The sequence below is a fragment of the Notolepis coatsorum genome (assembly GCF_963971535.1).
Source record: "Notolepis coatsorum genome assembly, chromosome: 9".
Lineage (NCBI taxonomy): Eukaryota > Metazoa > Chordata > Actinopteri > Aulopiformes > Paralepididae > Notolepis > Notolepis coatsorum.
The window spans coordinates 6,589,659-6,613,969 of NC_140173.1; the positions used below are offsets into that span (position 1 = coordinate 6,589,659).

Here is a 24,311-nt window from a genome sequence, read left to right on the forward strand (position 1 = left end):
AAAGACAGACCAAAGTGATGATCAGCTCTTTGGGTACTCTAAAGACTATACTTTATACATGTGTTTTCCCCGCCCCTGGTTTGTTTATTCAAATTGATATACAGTCTTAGGCCAGCTGAGAAATGTTGGTTTAAAGTGTCAGAATTTACCTGGGCAGTAAGTATTTATTTGCTCAGGAAAATACTAAATACGATTAGAAGGCTGGGATGCCTCGAGGAGTTGTTTGGGAACCAAACATGTGTCCTTCTAGTCCACTCACAAGATATACATATTAACCTTCTGCAAAACACAAGCAATTAAATTAGCAAATACTTTCATTCATAAAGCAGTACCGTAACTTCATGAAATTGTATTTAACGTTACATGTATGCAAAGTTTCCCACTGCGGAATAATGACGCTTTCTGAATCTAAATCTTAGTTAAAAAGTTAAAAACTGAAATAAAGATGTAAATCATGCGGATGGTTGTGTTTTGTCATGTCATGTCAGGTCAATGTCATGTCAGGTCAATCGTGTCTCCGCGGTTTGATTGATTGAAAACTTTATTAAGAGATTGCAGAATGGGTACAATACAGTACAGCTCAATACATACAATTGTTAAGGGGATGCAGACCAGAGAAAGACTTTCGTCTTGTTTACATCAGGGTCCCCCATTTTCAATTCATCAGGACATATATGACATACATGACATACAGATAGACAGTACTGCTACATCTATACATTTATGACATACCAGATTTGTAAATACAGTACTGTTTGTGATACAAAAAGAGTCCAGAAAAGAGAGTATATACATTTGACGTAAAAACTGTACATTGGAGGAGGTTGGGTAGGTGGGTGGGTGGAGGGGGGCTGTACATTGGAGGTGGTTGGGTGGGTGGGGTGGGGGGTTGGGTAGGAGGGGTGGGGGGGGGCACTGTACACCCAGCAAAACTGTACATTGGAATATTGACAAAACCGTACTTGGTCATTGACTGTACATTGGAGGGGGTTGGGTTAGCTGATTGGCTTTACTCACCTTTAATGGCATGGTGAAGGCTGTGCAGACAGGCGGCCAGCTGGATGAAGACAGCAGAGGAGCTGCTCTGTGGCATGGCGTCCTGCCGAACACCTGACACACATTTCACACACACATTAGACCCAGTCATCCCCTTTATCAAATACTAAACCTTTTCAGTGGAACCGACCTATCTCAAACCGCCCTCTTTTCTTGATCCTCCAATCACAACTCGGGCTCAAGAAAAGGGGGGCAGGGTCGGGTCACATTTGTTGTGACATTTGTGGGATCATTTTCGGAGATACTGGAAACCGGTGTGCCTGGCTAGCGATCATGCCATGGTCTCAAAGGATGTTTAAAGTCACATGTTTTGTCCATTCTAACATCCAATACTAACTGATGCCTGGAACCTATTTTCCTATGCTTAGCGGAAGGAGGGTCCTTGAAGCTATATTTCTGTCTGTTTTGGATTATGGAGACATAGTTTATAGACATGCTGCTGCTTCTACTCTAAAGCCTTTGGATTCTGTACATCATTCTGCCATTATTTATCACCGGTGACAGTCATGGTACGCATCATTGTCTCCTGTATGATAAGTACGGGTGGTCCTCCCTGGTAGAGACGTGACTTGTACTGGCATCTGTTGAACGCCAACCACGTATATATACTTTATTTGATCGTTATTTATTTTATTCGCTATTTCCAATTGTTATCCATCCAGGGAGCCTGTGTAACCATAGGGAATTAGTCTGAGATTGCAAAAGTCCAATACCGCCACCTATGCGGCCGATGTTGCACTCCCTTTGAGACTCTGTGTATGACTGTGTGTCGATGAAATTCCTCCGGGGCGGACTTTTCTGGTAGCCTGGACCGAGGGCTTTGCCCGATCGCATTGAATAGTTTTCGGGACCCCCGATTCATTATGCTGTGGTGGGTTATGTCGTGGCCCAAATGGACATACGATCTACCAGATGGCAATCAAATAATTGGAATATTCTTTTTGGAATCTCACCGGCCACAGGTAAGAGCAATTTAACGTCAATTTCAGCTTGATTGTGCCTTGTTTTCATAGCCATCGCCCTGATCAGCGTATGCTGTTGTACTAACGAATGCCGTTATTGACAATCAATTAATCAGAAACGACCCCCCCCCCCCTTTCATGCATTCATAAACGACCCCCCCCCCCTTTCATGCATTCATGATGGAACATAATATACCGATCATATGCATTTGAATTTTTAATTGTAGCATGTATAGGGATGAAATGCCAATGGATTAAGTATAATATGCGTTGCAGCCTATTACTAGCCTCCCAGGAATTACCATAAACCGCTCTAAAACCATACTTATATTCACCACGGTATAAAACGGGAATGTATGGATGGACATTCTTTTTCTTTTTCACATCTTGAACGAGATACTCGATGCCAAATGGGCCATAGTATTGCATCCATAGCTATAATATATATATAGTTATAGCCCTGCAAACAAGGTGAGCGACTCCATAGGTTTAATGCGTGGCAGCACATAGTCATATCCTGTAGTCATGTATTGTACCTCTCAACATCATTTTAAATGAGAGCTTGCTCTCAATGAACTTTCACAATTAAATAAAGATTAAATGAATGCCGACATCGCAAACCACAAAACACATGTGACTCACTTTCTGTAAAAGTGGCCCATTTTCATGAAGGTCTACCAAATAAACTGGCAACAGAGAGAACTTTGAAGTAGCGACATCTGGATGAAAATGATGTAAATTTGACACGTTGAAACCATCATTTTCAGCTGAAAGCGTTGTGCGGTGGCTTACTGGGTAAGGCCAACAGGTTAATGTAACTCTTACTGGGTAAGGCCAACAGGTTAATGTAACTCTTACTGGGTAAGGCCAACAGGTTAATGTAACTCTTACTGGGTAAGGCCAACAGGTTAATGTAACTCTTACTGGGTAAGGCCAACAGGTTAATGTAACTCTTACTGGGTAAGGCCAACAGGTTAATGTAACTCTTACTGGGTAAGGCCAACAGGTTAATGTAACTCTTACTGGGTAAGGCCAACAGGTTAATGTAACTCTTACTGGGTAAGGCCAACAGGTTAATGTAACTCTTACTGGGTAAGGCCAACAGGTTAATGTAACTCTTACTGGGTAAGGCCAACAGGTTAATGTAACTCTTACTGGGTAAGGCCAACAGGTTAATGTAACTCTTACTGGGTAAGGCCAACAGGTTAATGTAACTCTTACTGGGTAAGGCCAACAGGTTAATGTAACTCTTACTGGGTAAGGCCAACAGGTTAATGTAACTCTTACTGGGTAAGGCCAACAGGTTAATGTAACTCTTACTGGGTAAGGCCAACAGGTTAATGTAACTCTTACTGGGTAAGGCCAACAGGTTAATGTAACTCTTACTGGGTAAGGCCAACAGGTTAATGTAACTCTTACTGGGTAAGGCCAACAGGTTAATGTAACTCTTACTGGGTAAGGCCAACAGGTTAATGTAACTCTTACTGGGTAAGGCCAACAGGTTAATGTAACTCTTACTGGGTAAGGCCAACAGGTTAATGTAACTCTTACTGGGTAAGGCCAACAGGTTAATGTAACTCTTACTGGGTAAGGCCAACAGGTTAATGTAACTCTTACTGGGTAAGGCCAACAGGTTAATGTAACTCTTACTGGGTAAGGCCAACAGGTTAATGTAACTCTTACTGGGTAAGGCCAACAGGTTAATGTAACTCTTACTGGGTAAGGCCAACAGGTTAATGTAACTCTTACTGGGTAAGGCCAACAGGTTAATGTAACTCTTACTGGGTAAGGCCAACAGGTTAATGTAACTCTTACTGGGTAAGGCCAACAGGTTAATGTAACTCTTACTGGGTAAGGCCAACAGGTTAATGTAACTCTGCAGTTTCTCAAACACGGACGTCACCCTCTTCACGTCACTCTGCAGCTCGTGGTTCTTAGCGGTGAGAGCAGCGGTACAAAGCGGTGCATCACACTCCTCTTCCAGGCTGGGGGAGAAGAGAGGAGAGGAACCAACATTAGGGTGAGAGCAGCGGTACAAAGCGGTGCATCACACTCCTCTTCCAGGCTGGGGGAGAAGAGAGGAGAGGAACCAACATTAGGGTGAGAGCAGCGGTACAAAGAGGTGCATCACACTCCTCTTCCAGGCTGGGGGAGGAGAGAGGAGAGGAACCAACATTAGCAGGTGAGAGCAGCGGTACAGAGAGGTGCATCACACTCCTCTTCCAGGCTGGGGGAGAAGAGAGGAGAGGAACCAACATTAGCAGGTGAGAGCAGCGGTACAAAGAGGTGCATCACACTCCTCTTCCAGGCTGGGGGAGAAGAGAGGAGAGGAACCGACATTAGCAGGTGAGAGCAGCGGTACAAAGAGGTGCATCACACTCCTCTTCCAGGCTGGGGGAGAAGAGAGGAGAGGAACCAACATTAGCAGGTGAGAGCAGCGGTACAAAGAGGTGCATCACACTCCTCTTCCAGGCTGGGGGAGAAGAGAGGAGAGGAACCGACATTAGCAGGTGCTCCGATACCGAGGCTAATGCCTAACAAAAATAATAGTTGGTTTCAGGTTGGTTGTCAGTTTGGCCATGGGTAGGTAGGGAATTTTTTTTTTTTTTCTTTTTTTATTCTTTCCCACGGCGACTATGGATAGGGAATTTCTTTATTTAATTAACCCTTTCACTGCCACACGACAGAAGGTTAGCCCTTTACTATCACACAACCGACGGCGATGCTCCATCATTAGCATCATTAGCTCCGCGGATGCGGAGCTAATGATGCTAATGATGGAGCATCGCCGTCGGTTGTGTGATAGTAAAGGGCTAACCTTCTGTATTGTCACAGTGAAAGGGTTAACCGGCTGTCGTGTGGCAGTGAAAGGGTTAAAATGTTCACAACAACATGGATGCATGTACTCTGCCAGCATGTTTAATATCCATAATACTAAATGTTTGACTAAGATTTCTATGAAACTTTATTCTAAAAAAAAAAAAAAAAAAAAAAAAAAAAAAAAAAAAAAAACAGATTTTTTTTTTTTAATATATAATTTTTTTTTAAAACTCATAAAATATATTGGGTCGCACCTAAATCGGCAGGGTCGGTCGGCAACCTGAAACCAACCATTATTTTTGTTAGGCCTAATGCTACGTTCATTTAATTTCAAACCTTTATTTAACCTCGAAAGGCAACTGAGGTTTTACAGTCACGTCGAGTGTACATACAGAAATAAGCACACAAAAAAAAAGCATATAAAATCACAGCATATCAAATCACACAGCATATCAAATCATAACAATAAGACAAGGTGAGGCAAAAAGTTAAGATAACAAATCAATTAAAACACGTACAACTTGATTGACAAAGGTTGAGATCAAGGTTTTAAACTCTGCAACAGAGGGGAGAATCTCAAGCTTTAAGGACTGTTGGAGTTCATTCCATGAGCTAGAGGGGCATCATAGCAAAATGCAGATTTACCCTGTTCTGAGCAAACTCAAGGGACCTTAAATTCAGATTGTGTCTGTCTTAAAAAAAACAGTCTGGTCGGTAGCAGTCGAGGGGGGGGGGGGGGGCATTTACAGTCCTTAACACTTGGTAAGCTGTTGGTGTGATGATAATAAAGCCATTCCTGCAAATAAAATGTGAGTTAAAAGCTCTTATTTTGTTGTACAAAGAAAAAGAGAGGAGTCACATTTTGACAGGCTCAAGACCAAGTGGAAAAAGTTGAAATATTGCAATTCTGCCGTCACCGCCAACGTTGGCATTAGCAGATTTAGCTATCATTGGAAAATAACGATATTTGGTTTCCCGTCTACCGTCATAATGTAAATGAGGCATAAGGTACGGTATATGCCAGCCTGCTCTGGCCTGCAGCTGGACACGACGACGCAGCTATGAGCTACATCAGACACTGCCCAACAGCTGACCACAGCTGGGACAAGCACTGGCCGAATCATTGGTCGAAGATAAAGAACTAAGGGACAGTTCAATCCTAACTGTCCAGGTGGTTGACGTAGGGGAGGCCTCACACACGGAAGGGCATCGAGGTCAGGGTCCAGACAAAGCAGCAAAATGTTATCCTCTACATCAAGAACAGACCATCGGCAACGACGAGGGAACCATCGGACTGGGTCGGCCCGGGGGTGTTTGGTGCGAGGAGAGGGGGGACCTGCCTGAGATTCAACAACTGATTAAGAGGCAAGTCTGACCCACATCACATTACATTATCTCGGAAATATTGAGTAACGATATGAAAGAATGGAGATGTTTGTTTGCAAATTGTAGTTTTGTTTTGTTTTGGCTATCTCCCGGCCTCTGTGAGAATGCAGTCACGTGTATTCTGTTTTCGCTATGAGTTTTGTGAGAATGTTTTTGTCTTCTAGTAATGCACCCAGTGTTATATTTCGTGAGCGCAGTCTATCTTGCAAGGTACTGCCCTGTTTTTTCTTTTGTGATTTCAATTTTTCAGCTTGGTGGTGGGAGAAGTATGGCCTTGACAAAACCAGAGGCTGGACTGTACCCTTGAGTCCTGCAACCACCGTCTGGGCATTTGCAAAGAGACGCTAATGATGGTTGCTGTTATGACAACTTCTCTTTTGCACGTGACACGGGGTCTATGCAGAGGACCTTTTGTTTTTTAGATAATAAAAATAGTTTGTGCTGAGTTTAATGATGATAATATGTTTGTTGTCTTTATGAAATGATAATGATTGTGATTAATAATTATCAAAAGGAGGGAACTGTCGTGGAAATATATTATCATGTTCTTATATATCTGTGTGGAGATATCATGTTATACAGCTTGAGTTTCAATATGACCAGATTGACTGGTTAATGTGTGTATGTCTCTTTAAGATCACTCTGACATCCTACCAGTCATAACAAAGTTGTTGTTTGCTTCCAGTTACTGAGAAACCATTTTGTTTACCTTCGTCATCATATCTGATATAATATGTTTCGTCTGACAACTGTGTATTTAACATATGTCTGAACAGAACTCTTGGTCAGTTCATGGCCAGACGCTACTGTGTGAACATGTGTCTCTGACTGTGGGTTGAACTTTCATTGTGGCCACGGTGAAATAAACTTTTCTATTATTAATAATGACTCAGAATGATTAATGTAAACGGCTCATCGTTTGTCCTTTAATAATTCCCATTACACCACCAAGCTATCGAGTCATAACAATGCTCTTATGATTCTGAAATGATGTCGAGTTGAATTGGAAAATATTGCCATTTCATTTCATTTGAACTTAAAAATGTAGTAATCCGTAGAAAGAATTTCCCCCCCAGACGCTCCACCTAAAACACAAATCAAGTACGAAAATGGAAAACATTAAAGAATTCAAATATTTATTTACCCCAGGACAGTTTAGTCAGTATTTGTGAACACGCACCACTCTCTCCTAAAGCTAGAAATCAGAGAGAGAACCCTCTAATCGGTCTTACACCCACATGAGGTTTATATTTTAGCGTTGCTAGAAGGTCTGGACCATAATTAAAACCGAATTTGGGTGTAAGAGCTCACACAAACATTTTAAGCCCTTCTAAATTCAGAGCCCCATTCGTTGTCTATGGAGCAGCCATATTTTACATCCCGATTTTTACATACAAATTGAAGGGTTCTCTCTCTGATTTTTAGTTGTATTTTCCAAATGTTTCCATAACGTCATACCCAATTTCCATGACTGTATTTCTGCAAGGTAATGAATGAACAACCTGTACTTTAACTGCGATGATGCTGTAAACTTGTTATTAAAGCTTTATGATGGCTAAAGGTTGGAATCGTGCAACTTTTTTTTTGTATTTGATTTTTTTATTATTTTTTAAACAAACACATAAACAAACATGACAACACACGATAAGATATACAAGCATTAGTTGACAGTGCACATCCAATGAAATCACCATTTAGTTAATTGTCTTATACAGGATATACCCCTAATACCTGTTATCTAAAAACCTATACACATATGCTCTAGCTCGTACCCCCCCCTCCCGGACCCCCCATTGGATAATCCAACCATTATAACTTGTTCCTAACCATACACTACCATTATATGCTAGCTTTTATTCTCTCCACCACTTCTAACCACATTGTCATTTTGGATTCATTGAGACCCAAAATTCTTGCTGTAGATATTTCTTGATAAATCACATCGAGATATGTAAGAATCCAGACCTTCCGGCACATTTTTTCCGGTTGAAACCATCGTGATGCTATCAGCTTTTTAGCTACTGTGATACCAGATAAAACCAATCTCTTTCGCTGTGGATGTTCTGCATATTCAAAAACATCATTCAGCAGTAATACAGAGGGGTGTACAGGTATATTCAGAATTAAGAGATTTGATAATTGATGGGTCACTTCTTTCCAGAATATCTTAACTGGTGGGCAGTCCCAGTACATGTGCATAAATGTCCCCTCGTCCCCATTTGTACATAAGGAGCATTTTGAGTCTTGTTTAAGACCCATTCTGTTCAGTCTTATAGGAGTCAAGTATGTCCTATGGATATAGTTAAGATTGATTTGTTGATGGTCCGGGTTCCTTGATGCAAGTCGAACAGGCTTCTTGCCACTCAAAGTCTATTTCCAGGTCTGGTATATCCCTCCTCCAAATAGAGTCTAGGTGGAGGGTTTCATACAAGGCCGTTAGTAATTGATAAAAATCTGATACAAAACCTCTCGATGTCTCTCTTTCATAGAAAAATGTGTGGTATCTGTGGTGTGCAATTGTTTTTTTTTTTTTATCCACTTTTTCTCCCATTTTCTATATTTTCTCCCATCCCAATTTCGTATCATCCAATTCAACCCTCCCCTGTCACGAACGTTGTTTCTTGCCTCCCACAAGCCGGCTGCAATGTGGACTAAGTCATACATAGCACAAGTCCCCTCCGGTACTTGAGGTAACAGCAGTCGCATCTTTTCACCTGCGCAGCTCGATCTCTCAGTGGCGAGGAGTAACGCGTGGGAGGCTCACGCTGCCCCCGACACTTCCTGATTCTACTGCGCAGGCGCACCAACCGACCTGTAGGAGTCGCTGTCCACAACGCCCGATCCCCACCCATCAGTTTCCCACCCCCTAATACGGCCAATGTGTATTAGTACGGACGACCAGCTAAACTGAAAGCAAATGTGGAGCGCTGGGCTCGAACTGACGAGCCCAGCGTCTCCAGCATTTCGTGGCGAGCGCCTTGCCCACTACGCCACGTAGCCGCCTCTGTGGTGTGCAATTGGTATCGTTAATGGAACACCGTGAGCCTTCAAACATGCCAATAACTGCGCGTAAAAATAATATGTGGACTTGGTGAGATTTTTTTTTTTGCATATTTCATCGAAACTACAAAAACCCTGTTTGTTGAAAACGTCTCCTAATGAGTGTATGCCTTGCTTTTCCCATCTAGGGAATCTTATAGGTTGTTTTCCAATCAAGAGTGCATTGTTATTGAATAAGGGAGTATGATTATGCCATTTATGTGGGATAGAATATTTTTTTTGTGTTTCACGCCATATCCGGATCGCATGAGTGATTATGGGGCCAAATTTCCGTTCGCATTGCTTAATTGATAATTTGGTGTATACTATGTCCTTCAGCCTATATGGAGCTACTATATTTTCTTCTAAATTTCTCCAGGATACTGATGCTTGGGGATCAAACCATGTTGTTAGTGGTCTTAAAGTGTACGCCTTAAAATAGTGGTAGAAATCTGTCTGCTTTGTTTCTCTGTGCGGTGGATCTTTTTATACGTGGTGGTTTGTTATTCCAAATAAGATTGTATGTGGAGGAGTGTAATTCTTTCCAGTAACCCTTTGGAGGGGGTAACGGTAGCATTGAGCTGAAGAAGTTGATTCTAGGTAGGCCGTCCATCTTAATTATTGATATCCGTGCCTGTACTGAGTTTTTAAGTTTTGACCACCTGACAAGGTCGTATTTGATTTTGTTTTGGATTTTTATGTAATTGTGCTTCACCGTTTGGCTTATGGTAGGAAATATTTCAACTCCCAAACATCTAAAGTGTTTTACCATCGGTATCTTTTCTGGGAGGGTTATATTTCTTTTTGCAGGGGGGTTAAGTGGGAGGAAGGCCGACTTCGGCCAATTTATCCTAAATCCCGATAAATCTCCAAAGTCCTCAATCAACTTGAGAAGATGAGGCAATGCGGTGTTGGGGTTTTGCATGAACAGTATTACGTCGTCCGCATATAAACTAATTTTGTGTTGTGTGCCCTTGATTACGATTGGTTCTATGGATTGGGACTGTCTTATATATTGTGCTAAAGGCTCTAATGATAGATCGAATAGTCCAGGACTAAGAGGGCAACCCTGTCTGGAAGAACGTGATACCGGAAAGATTTCGGAGGTGATTGTGCCTGTTGTAATCATGGCCGATGGGTCTTTGTATAATACTTTAATCATATCAATGAATCCTTTTCCTAACCCCATCCTGAATCGTGCAACCTTTAGCCTATCTTTGCCTTAAACTCCTGTACTTTAAATTAACATAAATGATAACCTTATGACCATCATTTTCATGACAATGGGAGAAGAAACAGACAGATATTTCCCAATAAAAACTACATTTAAATATCATAACGTTGCCTGTAAAATGATCTCATCACAAAGAAAAATGTGTTATGGCAATTATTTTATGGTAAATAAAATATAGATATATATAGATAATCTCCTACTGAGGAGAGAAGTATGGTTAAAACGATGGCACCAACAGGACTTAATGAGGACTTTGACATTAGACCTTATTTGTAAATTTAACTTATAGAGGGAGACAGTCAATGGACTTTGTTTTTGTTTTTTGTTTGTGTTTTTTTCATTTTTGTTTTCAGTGACTAACACTGCTGCCTATCTGTAAATGATGTCCTAATGTTGTGTTTAACATAGATATTTCTCAAATCTTCTAAAAAATGTCAAATGAAAAGAAAATGTTACTTAATTATGTATAGAATGTATCATGCAAATATTGGGACCGCCCCTGATCACCAGGTGGGGCTGATAATCAATTTAGTTCACTTCCTGTATAAAAAGATGTCAGTGTTGTGTTGTCTTCATGCTTGAAGAAGACCAGAAGGGTCGAAACGTCGCATCTGCCTTTTTTTGTCAAATAAACACCTTGGAACTACCAATGAGTTGCGAGCCCTGCTTTATCTTAAACTATTTTATGACAATATAGATTAACAACATATAGCTAAAGATGCTGTAAGTGTTTCAAATAAGTGTTAAATAGCTCTAGTCTGACAGCCATCACTGATATACACTGTATAGTGTTTGGTCAGTAACATGGCTCTCCCACCCAGTCCTTCCGCTCTGCAGTAGGCCTTTGCTCTATAGACCTGTTCGCTATTTACAAACATACTGTGTTCGAGCCAATCAGCAATACCAACTGAGTCACGTGAATAAGTTGCCCACTACTTGCGCGAGCTGCTGCGCTAAAAGAAGTACAACGGGGCTCTAAGGAGAAACCATGGCACTCCCCTGACTAAAAGTTGTTTCAAACGAAAACGGCTGGATGTCATTTTGCCAAATCAGCATGGCTGAGAGTGTGAGTCTTTCACCTTTCACCTACATATCTAGCTTTGGCATGGATTGATTATTTAGATCGCTAGCATGGCTAACAAATGCAAATATATTGTAGTCTGCCCCATTGTTCTGACCAGGATTACGTTCCTTTCTGCCCCTGTGATGTGCGCGCACACTGAGTCTGACGTATACAGCGAACAGGTCTATATCATATTTACAAATCAAAATAATGTATGCGGATGATTCAACGATTTACACATCAGCCTCTACAGCCAATTAATTAAATACTGTCCTAAAGGCAGAGTTGCAATCAGTGGTTGAATGGATCAAAAATAATAAACTAGTTCTAAACATATCAAAGACAAGTAGCATAATCTTCGGTTCAAACCATACTCTCAGTACGAACCCAGTCTTGAAACCTTTAATAAGTGATAAGGTAATTTATCAAGTCCATGAGACTAAACTCCTAGGAATGTGAGGATGTGAATGTCTGTGTAATGTAAGTCTGTATCTGTATTTTATGTGTTATGGACCCCAGGAAGAATTCTGTGGCTAATGGGGATCCAAATAAACTTAAACTTAAACACTTGAAGGGTGATTGAAGGGTTGGTGTAGCGTCATGCTTGACCATTTGAAGTTTTGTGGTCGATAATATTAACATGCCATTAAAGTCGAACTCTGACCTTTTTAGCTGGTAAGGTAGAATCTTCTGCAGAAAGTGGGTGTATGAAGAGAAATTATCGGTGAAGGTCTTCAGCTTGCCCACAGTCTCCTTCAAAACAAACAAACAAACACAGAGATGTATCATGTATATCACAATAAAAAGTCACTTCCTTGCCACACATATTCCTCTGCCCCGAGCCACTTACCAGCACTGTCACAGTGTCTTCTGTGATGCTCTGGTGTAGTTGCAGTAGGCCATCCTCAAGAGGGCGAACATAGGCTGCATTCTCATGTAGATACTGAGAAAACTGGGTGAAGAGCAGAGTAGAGCACCAATTAGTTGGTGAGGCAATTAGTAGCTTACAAATACTGCTCATATGTTTGTTTGTTTGGCAACGACCCCCGCCTCCTTTGGAAAACACCAAGCATGACGTTAATAGTGGCAACATGTTTCCTCTATCATGACTGGTTTGAAGGCATACAATATAGGATAATGTATATCCATACAAAATAGACATTTAATATTGAGTATCTGCGGATACAGAGTCCAGATCCCATATTTGTATTCTCCTAGATAATACAGCTGCACACTGCAAGTCGATTTAAGTTAGTAAATGTAGATAGGACCTCGAACAAATAACACTACAGTACAAACAAACAAACAAACAAAGCAAAACAAATGAGAAAATAAACAAAGCCAATTTTATATATATATATATATATATATATATATATATATATATATATATATATATATATATATATATATATATATATATATATATATGAAAAGATAAATGGGGGGGGGGATAGCTGTAGCTCAGGCCCACATCACTCCTAGTTAGTGCTAGTATCAGGGTGTGTGTGGGTGATAAAGGGTCTCCAAGACCCCCTTAGCACATTTAAAGGGGAACTATTTTGCCATTTCTTTCACTATTTGGGCAATTTTACACAATTCCTGTGAGTCTATGGAGGTTTTTTTCAATCAAATTCATTGTTTTGTATTTCTAATCAAATACTGTAGAGCACCACTTTCTGCCCTTCAAGATTCCAAGCTGTTTTTGGCTGGGCTCCGGCCATACTCGCAATGCGCTTTGAGTGACAGACTGTCACCCACCTGCACTGTCTGGCAGATACCTTTCTTTGGGGGAGAGAGAGAGAGAGAGATAGAGCGGGACTAATTAATTTCGCCGCGGGGGGGCATAATCCCACGGGACAATGCATTGGTAACTTGTTTCAAATGACAATATATGCCCCTGTGAATATTATTGCACGGATTGGAATACAGGCGCGCGTGTGCGCTATGATAGTTTGCAACAGGTTGACGGTGATACAGCGAGTCCTAGAGTGCTGATACGAGAGAGAGAGAGAGAGAGAGAGAGAGAGAGAGAGAGAGAGAGAGAGAGAGAGAGAGAGAGAGAGAGAGAGAGAGAGAGAGAGAGAGAGAGAGAGAGAGAGAGAGAGAGAGAGAGAGAGAGAGGGGGGGGGGGGGGAGAGAGAGAGAGAGAGAACTCCCCCCAGTCCCATTACCTCCCACCCGTTTTATCTAGTTCTGTGTGTGTGTGATTCACGGTGTGTGTGTGTGTGCGTGCGTGTGTGTGTGCGTGCGTGTGTGTGTGAACAGCTGAAGGTCTCTGCTGTCGAAACCGCTTCCACATTATTTGCACTCGCTGCTCATATAAATGTATCACAGTTGATTGTGGGCGGGCGGTGGCAGATCAGCGCCTCAACTAAATTCAGAATGGCTTGGTTTAGTGGGGAAGGATCTTGTCTCATTTGAACTGGAGGAATGCGCCAAAATGAGAATTTGAGACCTAGACAGTGTTGGTACAACCCCACATTGCTAGAAAACAATGCTAAACACTGGAAAAGGCGATTTATAAGATAGTTCCCCTTTAAGTAAACCGACCACTGTCATGAATATAATGTAACATTTTAGCTAGCGTGAAGGGCGACAAGGCTGCTTCTTTCAGGAGTACAGGCTTTCTAAGTTTTGGTTTCGGCATTAGAATTAACCAAAAGCTGTAGTAATTAAGTACTCATTGTATGGTAGGTTTCGAATAATAATATGCAGTAAATGCGAATAAAAGAGCAAACGTAGCAGTCCCTCTCCGGTTTGCATCTAACCCGTCATCCTGCGAACTGGAAGTCCTTTAATTTTTCAACACAAAATAATGTGAATTTGATTGGGCTTAATGTAGCCGATACCGAAAAAGATAAACGCCTTGATCGGGACATCCCTAGTTTATGTAGATCGATATTTTCATATTTAGATGTGTAGTTCAGAGATAAGAAAGTGGTTAGTTAACTCACAGACTACTAGATAACTCTCAGACTAACGTTACTTCCAGAGCTTTGCAATGGCCCATTCTATCTGTCCCTCCTGGACGCCCAACAAAGGCTGCAGGGAGATTAAATAGCCGACTGCTGCTCACTCTTCTCTCCTTTGATTCCTGGACAATGCAGTGGTCTGTCAAGACATTTTGGTGAGTGAGATTAACATCTTTTGTTAACACTTTCAGTGCCAGCCATAACGTTGATTAATGTCCTTGGATGCCAGCATCCACTTCAATGATAGCGTTAAAAAACGCATAATCTATGTTTTAAATTATGGCTATGTGTCTAATCTGCCCGTCGCTTATCAATGACTTGTTTGCAGTCAACGTTGTCGAAACGGATTGTTTTTTTTAATCGGTTCATATCCTTTTTATAGCATTTCGAAAAGCTATAGTTTTCTAGAAAATTTTCGGAAAATAGAAAGATTCCCTCATAAACAGCATTTATTGGAATATTCTCGAATACACTAGACACGTTGTCATTTGTCGGCCTATTTATGAATAGTTTTCAAATAAACGCTAGATTATCGATAGTATGTGTACTTGTGCACGCTATAGAAGCGAGCTGAGAAATCGATTCTCTCATTTCCTCAACAGCACACACACACACACACACACACACATACGGGACACGCTGTTATCTCAGTGAATACAGCTCTGATTATCCTAAAACTGGTAACATAGACTCCTTACCTTACATCAGATGTTCTCCAAAAAGATTATTCCAATTCCTGATAGCCATTCCAAATATCGATCGCGTTTATTGATTGATTATTGGCTGCTGTAAATATATATTCCAGGCTGCTTTCCAACTCGTGATCACTTCCATGTTCATCAGATCCCTCACCAGCACAGTGGAGCCAGTAGGCTCCACCTCTACAGATCCACCAGTATAATCGAATGGCCTGCAGTTACACAGGGATAAACGATAGGGGGCGGTATTTTCCCATCGGAGCTCCTAGAGGGGCTGCTGTACCAACGGGAGACTCGGTTGATGAAATATGAATTCAGATCGTTAATAAAAAAATCAAACGACAATTCGCGTCGGTGGCACTCAACGGGGGGCATGAAATGACGACATAACACGTCTGTGGCACTCAAAGTGTTAACACATTGAGTGCCAGCGACGTCATATCTCGTTTTATCAGCCCCCCCATTGAGTGCCGACGACACGTAATGTCGTTTGTTTGCCGTATTTTTTTTATTGCCGATTTGAATTCATATTTCATCAATCGAGCCATGGGTTAGTGAGTCTCTCTGAGCTCAATTGGGAAGATACCGCCCCCTATCGTCTCTCCCTGTGTAACTGCACCCCATCAGCTCAGACTGATACAGGGGGGGTGGCCAGTTTCCTCATTTTATTTTCCTGTCAAGGCATCTGAAGAGACCAAGTGATCGCCGGCCCTCAGAACAGCGACGATTATGTATTTACAGTACCAACACTGTAATCAATAAGCGTGATCGATATTTGGAATGGTGATCAGGAATTGGAATAATCTTTTTGGATAACATCTGATCTCAGGTAAGGAATCTATTTTACCAGTCTTAGGATAATCAGACCTGTTTTCACAGAGATGTGCCCTATGTGTGATGTGGCTGTTTGGCTGTGATCGCTGATGAGGAAATAAAGAGAACCGATTTCTCAGCTCGCGTCTATAGCGTGCATAAATAATCTAGCGTTTATTTGAAAACGATTCATAAATAGGCAGACAAATGACAACGTGTCTAGTGTATTCGAGAATATTCCAATAAATGCAGTTTATGGGGGAATCTTTAAATTTTCCAAAAAATTTCGAGAGAACAATAGCTTTTCGAAATGCTATAAAAAAGATATGAACAGATTAAAAAACAATCCGTTTCGACAATGTTGACTGCAAACAAGTCATTGATAAGCGACGGGCAGATTAGACACATAGCCATAATTTAAAACATAGATTAGGCGTTTTTAACGCTAACATTGAAGTGGATGATGGCATTCAACGGGGTAAAAATGTAAACAAGGTCGGCACTGAAACTGTTAAGAGTAACACACGATGGCAGCAGCTAACTTCACCCAAACTGTCATCACTTCCCTTCTAACTCTCTTATTGTCGCGGCATGTCGCCTATATCTCGTTGTCTCTGGGGTGAAAAGCAGTATTGTGGTCATTTGGAGACAATAATCAACATGTTAATTACATATTTACTACCGGTAGATAGATCTCTGATAATCCCTGATACTAGGCCGTAGTAATATATTTTGTGATTTTTAGACAATTCTGTATATTTTTTCATGAGTAGCAGATCAGTTTGTTTCAAATTCTCTGGGGGGGGGCAGGTGTAGCTGTTGCTTTTTCCTTAAGTCATTCCACCTGCTCTACTCTGCTGCTGTAGCTGAAGCCTGCTTCCATCTGCCCTGCCCTACTCTGCTGTAGCTGAGGCCTGCTTCCATCTGCCCTGCCCTACTCTGCTGTAGCTTGAGGCCTGCTTCCATCTGCCCTGCCCTACTCTGCTGTAGCTTGAGGCCTGCTTCCATCTGCCCTGCCCTACTCTGCTGTAGCTTGAGGCCTGCTTCCATCTGCCCTGCCCTACTCTGCTGTAGCTTGAGGCCTGCTTCCATCTGCCCTGCCCTACTCTGCTGTAGCTTGAGGCCTGCTTCCATCTGCCCTGCCCTACTCTGCTGCTGTAGCTGAGGCCTGCTTCCACCTGCCATGCCCTACTCTGCTGCTGTAGCTGAGGCCTGCTTCCACCTGCCATGCCCTACTCTGCTGCTGTAGCTGAAGCCTGCTTCCATCTGCCCTGCCCTACTCTGCTGTAGCTGAGGCCTGCTTCCATCTGCCCTGCCCTACTCTGCTGCTGTAGCTGAGGCCTGCTTCCATCTGCCCTGCCCTACTCTGCTGTAGATTGACTCTTACTAGTCATGCTGCTTGCGAGTATGACTTACTACCATAGTGTCTTTGTTCACCGTCACGTCACTTCCGACTGAGAGAACATTGTGCGTGTTTGGCTGCCGCTTCTCATCAGAGTTTGTTTGTTTTTGTTCGTGTCTAAACGTTAAAGTCCATGTACTGTGTCTGTCCATGTACTGTGTTTGTCCATGTACTATAATTCAATGTCTGTAAAGTGCTTTGAGATACCTCATGTAAGGCGTTATATAAAATAAATGTATTATTATTATTGTACATATACAGCATGTAATTAATGTCATGGGTAGTAGCCGGTGTTGTGTGTGTGTATGACTCCCTCACCTTCTGGTTGAGGGGGGAGATGGGCTCAATGGAGGAGTCCAGGGGGTAGATGTGGACTCTTTGTTCTGTGTAGGAGTGGAAGTTCAACAGAGCAGCCACCAGGTCCTGTACAAATGCCAGAGCCTGACCCGCCACATCACGCGCCTTCAGCTGCACCCGGGGGAAGAACACGGAACAAACATGACTGCATCTCTTTCCATAATCGATAGCCCCTGGGAAATGTGTTATTCATGTGTCCTAACTCACCTGGTGCCTTCGATTGTGTGGCGGGACATTTAGGCTGTTGTAGTCACTAAATTCTAGGGGGGGAGCGAGAGAGGACAGTGGCCTTGTTAGACCTGAGCACAACATCAGTTGCTGCATTGGACTTTGTTACATGGCAAACATTGCTCAAGTGTACATCTCTCTCTCTCTCTGCTTCGTACATTGAAGCAGTCCGGGGCAATTTTGCATTACAGTTCCCCCATAAGTAGAGATGACACCACAGTAGAGGTTCCGGGGGTGGGGGGATTACCTGGCTCATTAAGAGACATTCTGTGCGGCAGTATGACCATTTCATTCTACAGTTATAAAAAAAAGGAAGGAAATATATATAGAAGCTGGTAGGTGTACAGTACCAATGCAGGGTAAATGGTATAATGGGGACTTGTACTGCATTCATTTATGGTGGGAGGTGGGAAGTTGGAAACGCATCATCTCCGATTTACGTGCGTAGGATGCTCACGCTAAACTTTTTTGGCAATTTCTTCTCACAATTTGTCTTGCATCAACTACAACTCACAAAGACAGTTTACAACATATAGCTAATATACTTACAAATGGTACTCTTAAAACAGCTAACAGCTGGGGAGCTCCCGTAGCTCACCGCATATCTCGGCACTATTTCTGCGTCGGGGAAAACCGTGCTCGTCACGGATCTGGGGGACACGAGTTCGATTCCCGGACCCGCCGTCATTTCTCAGAATGTCTTCCCCTGCTCTACATCCCATTTCAACCTGTTTCTGTCGGTCATGCTTGACCAGAAAAGCAATAAACGCTAAAAAATAAAGTTTAAAAAAAAAAACAGCTAACAGCTAACATTAACGTTTATACAATGCGAGTGGCCATGTTGAAATTACGTTAAATTATGCTGAGGCTTTAACGGTTTTGAGTCCAGACCAGCAAAATGTTTGAGCGATACGCTAAATAACAGCTACATCTGTCAGATAGAAAATTTACGGAAGGTATTAATTAATCAATGGGAACTTTCACATCACGCGGCAACCCGAGTATTGTCTCATTATTTTGACACATGATCAGACAAATCCACAGGCGATATAAATATGAAACGTGGTAAATAATCAAATAAAATAAAGATTTATTATTAATTCCAGTTATAAACGTTTAATTGTTATACAGTTCGTGTTCATGTTCTACCTCAGATTTGTGTGACAGACTTGTCTTTCTTGCAACTTAAAGTAATGGATTTGCTTGTCCAAATGACAATACTGACCAAATTGATTTATTTTTCTCTTGTCCATTTATTTAGTTTGCTTTCTAATTTAAAATACAGTTTGAAACCGCCTGTTACATATATCTCATTGCTGCTCATTCTCATAGTTGGAACATGGGACAGCTTATCCAGTCTATGATAAACAGGGATATTGGCATTTACATGTGTCAACTGACTCAAAGACGTAATAACTCCAGTATCCCAAATATCATTTGGAATCCCTTCAAGAAACATCATAAATGTAAGTTATTTTATCATTGAATTTTTTTTACCGTTTGATAATACAACAGTGGCATATTTTTGTTCAATAAATGTCAATACTTGTTTTAAAGGAAAACTCCAACATTTTGGGAAATTAGCTTATTTGCCATCTACCCTGGAGTTAGACAAGAAGATACATACCTTTTTCTTCTCTGTGCATGCAGTAGGAAGACGTTGGGAAATAGGCTAATGGAGGAACCTACTTCCAGTGACTGACGCTAAGCTAGGCTAACAGTGCACGTCTTCCTACTCCTACTGCATGCACAGAGAAGAAAAAGGTATGTATCTTAACACTCCAACTTTTTGGGAACCCTGGAGTTAGACAAGAAGATGCATACCTTTTTCTTCTCTGTGCATGCACAGAGAAGAAAAAAGGTATGTATCTTCTTGTCTAACTCCAGGGTAGATGGCAAATAAGCTAATTTCCCAAAATGTTGGAGTTTTCCTTTAACAGTAAAAGTATATTTTCCTAAATCTTGAGACACCTCATTTGTAAGCTAGACAGACATTTCCCCTGCTCATTACAGTGTACAAACATGTAGGCCTCGAGGGGCCTTAGTGCCAGCAGACACATAGAAACCTCCCGGCAGCACACACAAATACATGTTCACCCTCTTGCCACAACTCCATCCTAGGGGAAACACTGAATAATATCAGAATATTAATGCAGAATATTAACCCTTTTCCCGCCAATAACGTCGTACGACGGATTTCAAGTTCATGCGAATTCTGCCAATAACGGCGTACGACGTGATTCTGATCATAATTTCATATTTTTGCCATGGTATTCATATTCCACTCACAGAGCCTTGTCAGATGCTGATGGACTCAGCACAACTCTGCAACGCTTCAATACTGCCACCTGGTGGCTAATCGGCGAGTTGCCAAACCGGAAATGCCCGTTGCAGCTCGGTCCGTCCCCTAATTCCGTCCGGCCACTCGTTTTAGCGTCCCAGGACTCAATACACACACCGTGGATATGGATCACAAATGCTCTTTTTCAGGAACGCCCTGCTTCACATTCACACAGTTCCATTCACACCTGGGAGCTGCCCAGTACAACCACAGTTGACACCATTGGCCACTGAGCAACTCCACTGGAGCAGTTGATTTGCATTGGCAGGGTTTGGCCCCGTCTGGCACCCAACGGGAAAAATATTATAGGCACTATAAGTAGACACCGCTACATAAAACAAGCTGGTCTGCCTGAGTGACTGGTGGAAGAAGGAGAAATAGAGATTGGACTGATTGAGTCAAGCCATGTCACACAGTTCAAGTTTGAAATGCTTCTTTCTGTTTTGCTCCTGAGAGTGTGCTAGATACTGTACTGTACTGGTAATATTATTTATTTGTGTTAACAAGTACATCTTATTGAACATTATTTTGATATTTCATTACCAATTATCATAGCAAAACAGCTTTTTCAAACAGTCTGTAATGCATTTTGGAAATGGGAGATGGGCTCATGGTGTAATGGGCCACCTGGCCTGAGAAACATAAGGAGGAAAGAAAAAGTAAGGACTTACTTCTGGTCATTATTTGGGTAGAACACACATATTTTGAATGCCTTCGGCAGATTTTTTTTTGAGCCATTTTAATCTAGATTAATCTAGATTAAATCCAGGATTGCATATAGATTAATCTAGATTAAAAAAAAGTATCCATGCCCACCTCTAGTCATAACCCTTAGGACCATGTACAGTTGAAATTTTTAATATAGCGTCGATCGGTATCAAACTGCATTTGATGATCTAATGCATTTGTGCAGATATCTCACGTTCTGGGAAATACTGCAGAAAACGATAAAAACATATTTATACTCTAGACAGTATTTTCGTATGAATGTGTGAATGAAAAAGTAAAACGTTCCTACATCCTGAACGATAGGTAATCGATGTTGAATGGGCCATAGTAATGTCAATTTAGCAATACAATTTAAAAAGTTATAGCCCTGCAAAGAAGGTGAACATCGCCATAGACTTACAGTACTGGCAGAGAATGGTATAAGATGATCAAAGTGGTGGCAGGGAATGCATTAGTGCATGTAAGGGCGCGCAGAGTTATCGGTGGCCCAAAATGTGAAACATGACAGATGTGAATGTCTCGCCTCGTCATAGATGGTCACTCCCAAGTTTCAAGTTTGTTTATTATTTGTCATAATAAAATACAGAATACTTTATGATGAAATGCTTGTTTCTGTATGAGCCCGAGAGTGTGCTACATACAGTAAAAATATATATATATATTATTAAGAAGTAAGTCAAAAGTAAGTAAGGAATATTCAGTCAATATACATGTATACAATATACAATACAGAGTCAAATGAGTAACAGTGAGGTACAATGCAGAAATTAGATGAGGTACATTACACCCCAGATATTAACCACAGAGGGAAATACTCACTGGTGTCGTTGAAGGGCACTTTCTCCTGGATGACAGTGCTGCTCTGCTTCACCTGTCTGTTCAGCTCTGACTGGCACCTCCTCAGCTGCTGCTGACTACAGAGAGCGGAGGAGGAAGAGACCGGGACACTCACATTTAAAAAAGGTACTGCAAGTGGTATTTCTTTGTTTAAATAAGTGTTGAACAAAATACATTACGACAGTCATCAGTGATATAGAGTGTTTGGTCAGTAACATGGGTCTCCCAGTCCCTCCACTTTGCAGTAAACACAATTTTTCTTTTGATCAAATTTTTTTATTATTAATTTCATGAAACAAGACAACACATTAACCACAATCACAATACACAGAACTTCACAGGAAAATAACAAAAATAATAATAATACAGAAATAACAATTTATAAATTATAAAGACAAAAAGAAAAGAAAATAGAGTTCAACCTTTTAAAAAAATTTAATTTCAAGGGGTGCTATCTAATAAATGACCAAATAGTGAAGAAATAGCTAAATAGCTGCCCCCCAATAAAATCCCCAGTTAAATTCAAGACATAACAAAAGACAAGACAGACAAGACATTTCCTCCTCCCCCTCCCATGAGACCGCCGGACTCCCCCGAACAAGCACCCCAACCCCGCTCAGCCGCACACGGCGGTCCTGACCTTCTCAGCTGCTGCGAACCACAGGTCAATCCCAGCCTGCCCCACCCCATACTTATTTCAAGAAATCTTGCCTAGCCAAATCTGTTGGCAGATTTTACTTGTTTCAAGCACATATTTTCACTTTCGATCAGTCAGTGATGTGGGAGGGGGGGGCTTGTGGAAGGGTTTGTTGAGGTGTCTGTGTAGTGTTCACAGTTCAATCAGTCAGTGATGTGGGGGGAGGGGAGGGGGGGCTTGTTGAGGTGTCCATAGATATGAGCTCCGGGAGGGTCATCAAAGAGAAGTCGCGGCCTATTCTCGGCCCTTGACCCACAATGGTGGAACGAACTTCCCACGAGTTAGGACAGCCGAAACCCGTCCAATCTTTCGTGGTCGACTAAAGACGCACTTCTTCAATCATTATCTGAAATAAAAAAAACTCTAACCCTAACTAACCTTACTGTCAATGCCCTTGTCCTAATATACTAACCTACACTGTAGCACTCAACACTTTGATGAACATTGTTACTCAGCTGATAGAGTTGTGCCCTTCCTGATGACTTGTCGTACAGAACTTGTAAGTCGCTTTGGATAAAAGCGTCAGCTAAATGACAAAATGTAAATGTATATTTGTTTTAAATTCTTATTGTGTGGAGTTCTCTCTCCTGATTGGATAAAGTGAGAACAGGATACCGGAAAAATTTATTTCCTGTTTACTACAGAGTGGAGGGACCCATGTTACTGACCAAACACTAAGGGCTATGTTCTGAAGGTCCAGATTAACACATAAAGTCCACGTTTATTATTTTGTATACCTTATATATTGTTTATGTATATAAGATATATATTTCACGTCGTCTATTTACCTAACAGTATTTTATCATTCGCCTCTTTGTATATGTTCCATTCTTAACGCCGTAGGCGCGCACGCATGCACCTGTAGACAGCGTGAGCGCATGCGCAGGGTTTTAGAACATGCCTGGGCAGAGTGTGGGAGAGAGAAGAAACGTTTGGTGCAGCAGTAAACCAGATGGCAAGCAACGTATCTTGACAGAAATCTGTACAGCGAATTAGATACCACTATAATATTGTCGAGCCACCATTCGCAAAGTAGAGTGACTTGTTCGAGCGAAGTGAAGTAAATAGCCATCTCTGTAGATTTGCAGACGGGCAAATAAGGAAGTAATGTTGAGAGACTTCTAGCTGAACCCAGCGGCGTTCTGGATTCAACTACCTATTACGGACTACCTGCGGGTTAGCCTTAGCATAAAAGGGCTAACTAGCTAGCTACCATGCCAACGGGCGTTTGGAATATTAGCTATTAATCCTGCCATCGGGCGCTTGGAATACAGGAACCAGGTCCGTACGAGACCCTCTCTAACCAGCGACGACAGGATTATCCCACTTTGGTCTGCAGCTCTCTGGAGCAGGAACTCCAGAGAATATCGTCTCCATCCGCCATCTTGCTTCCCCCGTGCTGTTTACTCCGTCTCACTCCATTCAGAGCTCCAGCGGTCGGGTACTAGTAGTTTAGGACTATACTTACCTCGGACTTTGTTGCATTGACATTATCTTAGTAACCTTTCATCTGTGCTATATAATATGTATGTTTGCCTTTAACATTAAAGTGATTATTCAACTTTGTATCACTGTCCCCTCGCAGTTAATAGAGTGTCCGCCATTTTGTGTACATTTAATGTCTGGCTAATTAATATTTTAGTAGTGGTCTAACCTATCCTTTAAATACAGTCA

General features: G+C 41.7%; 1 protein-coding gene across 2 annotated transcripts in view; it reads right to left on the bottom strand.

The window, feature by feature from the left end:
* The window catches only part of ppp1r21 (protein phosphatase 1, regulatory subunit 21), a 96,567-nt gene that overhangs the window by 21,281 nt on the left and 50,975 nt on the right, over nt 1–24,311 (bottom strand). For both annotated transcript variants that reach the window (XM_084321283.1, XM_084321282.1), the window contains exons 7-13: nt 21,923–22,017; nt 18,013–18,065; nt 17,767–17,916; nt 12,411–12,512; nt 12,225–12,313; nt 3,867–4,003; nt 1,018–1,110 (exon numbers count right to left, since the gene is read on the bottom strand). In XM_084321283.1, the coding sequence (XP_084177409.1) occupies nt 1,018–1,110; nt 3,867–4,003; nt 12,225–12,313; nt 12,411–12,512; nt 17,767–17,916; nt 18,013–18,065; nt 21,923–22,017 (719 nt within the window). The remainder of the gene's footprint in view (nt 1–1,017; nt 1,111–3,866; nt 4,004–12,224; nt 12,314–12,410; nt 12,513–17,766; nt 17,917–18,012; nt 18,066–21,922; nt 22,018–24,311) is intronic.